The following is a 4,639-nucleotide window of genomic DNA, read 5'->3' as shown; positions in this document are numbered from 1 at the left end:
TATTTCCTGGCAGTGAAAGAAAGTAGTGGGAAAATTTTTCCCCACCTTTTTCCCTCCCAAATTTTCCCTAAAATTTCAAATTTTTTACCCATTTCCCCGAAATTTAAATTTACCAATTCAATTCAAACAAAATGCCCTATATAAAAGCAGGGCTTCCCTTCCAATTCCCCATTTTTAAAAGATCAGTTTTAGGGGAATTAGGGAGGGGGGAGAATAAATTCAAGTACGATTACATCAGAAATTAGTTTAGTAAATCCAAAATACAGGCAGCCCTAACAAATTACAACCATCTACATCTAGATTAGTTAAATCCTAATTCTTAAAGCTGTGTTAGTAGATGCAGCTTCATTAATTACAAGAATAGACTCCGTTGAAGACCGTCCAAACACCACCAGCCGCCACTTCATCACAAAAAACCAATCCTGAAAAAATAAAAAGAGAAGGGACTCATGGCAGAGTTCATAGACGAATTAATGGATGAGTTCATTCAGCAGCAGCAGCTCATGGAAGATGAATTGAACGAAGAACAATTCATCCAAGAAGAGTATCAATGGTCGTCAGATTCAGATCAGGAACAAGACCAACAAGATGAAGATAATGATGTAGATGGCTATGATGCAGATGATGATGCAAACCAAGAAGAGCTACAACACAATGTCAGAGCAACCAGAGAGATGACAGTAGAACAGAAAAGAGCAATTGTTAATGAGATTATGTTGCACATGGAGGGAGACTCACTGCCAAGAGCTTTTTTAAATAATTTGGCAAGAAAACATTCAGTGCACAAATCTAAAACAACAAGATGGTTTTAGGTAATAAAACAATCTCTAGCACAAGGTATTGTTATTGATGTCAATAGAAAAAAATTAGGCAGGAAAGGACGCAAAGCAAAAGAATACACAGATGAGTTCCTGACTTCTGTACCATTGTACATAAGAACAACTAAAAGGGGATATGATGCTGTACTAAAAATACCCAAAACAGCATTGCATAGGCTAAGGCAGCAAGGCAGGCTAAGAACACACACAAGAACAAATCACCCATTATTGATAGAGAAGCACAAAGTGTCAAGACTTAAATGGGTTTTAAGTCTAATACATCCTGTACCTGCTGTAGGGGACCCAACATTCACTGATATTCAACAATGGATACATTTAGATGAGAAATGGTTCTACATTAATCTAGATTTAAGAACCTTCTACCTACTGCCAACAGAAGATGATCCATAAATGGCACAACAATCAAGGAGGTAATGTTTATGGGAATGATAGGGAAGCCATTGTTTGATGATGAAAACAACATGATACATGATGGGAAATATGGTCTTTTTCCTTTTGTAAAGTATGAAATGGCCAAAAAGAAAAGCAAGAACAGAGATGCAGGGACTCTAGAGACAAAGGTAATCCAAAGTGTCACAAAAGAGTGCATAAGGGAGATGCTGCTAACACATGTCATCTCCACAATCTATGAGAAATGGTCATAACAGCTACCAAAGGACATCATCATACAATGGGATAATGCTAGGCCTCATCAGGTACTAAAGGATGAAGAATTTCAAGCAGCTTGTCATGGACATGGGTTCAACATTCAATTCATTTTCCAACTAGCTCAATCACCAGAAACAAATGTTTTAGATTTAGGCTTGTTTAGTGTTATTCAATCATTACAATATCAATCATTTCCAAGGAATCTAGATGACTTAATCAAGGAAGTTTCTAGAGCTTTTCAAGAATTTGATCCTACACTTAACAAGTACATATGGATCACACTTCAATCATACATGATTAAGATACTAGAAAAGCAAGGTGGTAATAACTTCTCTCCCCCACACATGAAGAAGAGAAGTTTGGACATCCAATGTCTACTACCACAACTACTTGAAGTAGACAGGGATCTCATTGCTCAGGTAGTCCATTTTTTGGACACAGTCACAATTACAGGAAATGATCAAGGGCACATGGAAGTAGATGCAGATTGATACTTGTGCATCACTTTTGGAAGGATAGTATTAGGGGACTTAATTTTGACTGTCACACATAACCTTTTCCTTTTCAAACAACTTTTTGAGTTAGATTATGTGTAGGTTATGTGTACTTTTGGTAGATACAAATGGATCATTTATTTGGCAGTCATGTAATCAGTCAAGTTCATATCTTTTGATTAAACAAACATTTACAAGTGAAAGTGTATCTCTGTTTATTTTTTAGAACCTGTCATTTCCATTAGAATGGGTGTGTTTTCAGTCAAAGCTTTAGTGAGTGTTGGTACCTCAACAAAAACCTATGTCACACGGTTATGGAGCATCTAGACCACCCAAGTAGCTATCAGATGAGTCCCATCATCATATGGAAAACCAAAAGGGATATGCATTAACAAAAAAGGGACTCAATGCATGAATGGCATAATACAAGGGATAAAATTCAACACCTCCATGGCTTCCATGCCAACTAGGTCAAGGTTGACAAAACCAACAAGGGACTCAGATTCAACAGCCATAGTAGACCAATCAACTATACAATCAACCAATGCAACAAACATATAGGCAAATTTCTAAGTTCTACAGGTCAATCACATGACTTCTCCAACACCACATAACCAACAAATGCAAACTTAACCAGTATATCACTAGCAAACAACCTACATGTCCAAACATACCAGTTTTAACACAAACAAACATCAACTTTTATCAAACACTAGTATCCCAAAACAAAGAGCCAAACAAAATGAACTATTCATAGATAATCCAATAGTCATGCAACACATTATTAGGTGAGCTAAACAACCGCACCAACAACCAACCAAAAAACTTTTCAAGAAATTATTTCACAGTACAAGCATAAATAGAGAAGCTTTGAAAAAAATTAGGGTTTATAGAGTATACGCTGCGCATTCAATTACGAGGAGGTTTGAACTGAGGGTAGTAGATCTGCAGGTAAGCCTCAATGACTTACTCCCTCGTCATGCAGTCCGGAGGTCCAGATTTGATGCGTTTAGCACCGGAGGAAGGCCCCTCTTCACGGTCTTGGGACTCCGGTGACTTAACCACCTCAAAAACCTCCTGATCTATTGGGGTAGACTCCCCGGTAGCAGATCCGGTGGCTGAAACCTCAACCTCAGTCACTGGAGAACCAGAACCCCCAGCAAAAACACCAACAGCAACCACAGAACCCTCACCCGCAGGAACCACCTCTGATGGTGGTTCATCATGGGCCACAGCCTTAGAGACCACCACCTTTGGCGTCTCCTCCTCATCGCTGATATACTCAGCAAGTTTTGCCCCCCGGATCCGCCTCCTCGCAATCACAGAAGCACAGCGAACGAGTTTCATGTTACCCGTTCCATGTTAGGGCTTGTAAGTGACGCTACCAGATCGACGGCTAGAAGCACTAGATTATAGGGTTTCATTGCAAGTTAGATGCAGGTTTTTGTCGATATGAGAAGCCGTTGACGGAGCTCAGAAGTTTAAACAGAGAAAGGATGAAGAGAGGAACTCACAGAAAACACACCAAAGAAGAGAGACAAAGAGAGAGAGAGAGGATGGGAATCGGCGAGTGAGGAGAGAGAAAATAAGAACTAGGGTTTATGTGGGAGGGATTTATTCTGGAGAATTCTCCAAAATAAATGAACTTCAACCAATTCATCAGATGAATTGAATGAGGAGCATTCAATTGAGGTAGTTGGGGAGTTGTTGAATTTGTAGGGTTGGGGTATAATTTTGGTGGGAATGATTAATTTAATTAATCAGTTTTTTTTTGTAATCTGATAAGGTTAGTAGTTTAATAAAGTTGAATTTTTTTAAAAAATAAGGGTAAAATGGTAAATTTCCCGAAAACTTTACTAAAAAAGGAAATAAATGGGAAAGTTGCAAGTAATGTGGACTAGCCCAAAAAGGAAATAGTTGTAAGTAAAGTGGACCGGAGGTAGTATTTTCAAAAACAGAAAGAAGAGATATTTTAATAAAAACATCCTCATCACTAGACTTTTCACACTTTCACCTCGTTCGATAATCAAATGACATGAAAGGTATTCATCACTGGGTTTGGTTTTGGGGAGACACATTTGGGTGTCTACAATAGGAAGCAACCTAAACATGATACTAGAAAGTAATAAAAACATCCTAACATGATACTAAGAATTAAAATAATTTAAGCATGCTTTCTAAAGAAATATAGCAATAAAAGCAACTTACTTGGTTTCCCCGTATCTCTTTCTAATAACAAAATACACGCGTTATTAACTTCAAGAAAAATATTAAACAGTAAATCTAATAAATTGAAATAAGATTTGAGACTAAACCCTGAGAAATTATCAACCTTTCACGTCTAGGGCGAAGGCAACTTCGAACTTGGATAGGTGTGTCCAAAACATGTGAATGTGGAATTTTGTATTTGGCAAAGGTTTAGAAAAAGAGAGAATAATAAGCTATAGCTTAGAGAGAGAAGAGAGATGATTGGTGATTGTTGGTGAATAAAAACGGGGAATTACGACCCTATTTATAGAGAAAATAGTCTGGAAACGATAGAAAAGAGTTAGAATTCAAATTGGAATAGAATTGGCTCTTGTCGCGAATGACGGGACCCAGCGCGAATCGACAAGAATCACGCATAGGGATAGAGTATGTCGTCATGCGACAAGGCTG

At 38.0% G+C, this 4,639-nt stretch overlaps 1 protein-coding gene across 1 annotated transcript; it reads left to right on the top strand.

Annotated features, from left to right (window-relative positions):
- Nucleotides 1-1,258: 1,258 nt before the first annotated feature.
- On the top strand, nt 1,259-1,978 carry LOC145632785 (uncharacterized). The gene is made up of 2 exons (XM_081685123.1): nt 1,259-1,399; nt 1,487-1,978. The coding sequence occupies exons 1-2, from the start codon at nt 1,259-1,261 to the stop codon at nt 1,976-1,978; spliced, it is 633 nt and encodes a 210-aa protein (XP_081541249.1).
- The last annotated feature ends 2,661 nt before the right edge of the window (nt 1,979-4,639 follow it).

This window comes from Chenopodium album, chromosome 5, assembly GCF_948465745.1.
Source record: "Chenopodium album chromosome 5, dcCheAlbu1.1, whole genome shotgun sequence".
Taxonomy (NCBI): domain Eukaryota; kingdom Viridiplantae; phylum Streptophyta; class Magnoliopsida; order Caryophyllales; family Amaranthaceae; genus Chenopodium; species Chenopodium album.
This window is presented reverse-complemented; position numbering and strand designations above follow the sequence as displayed.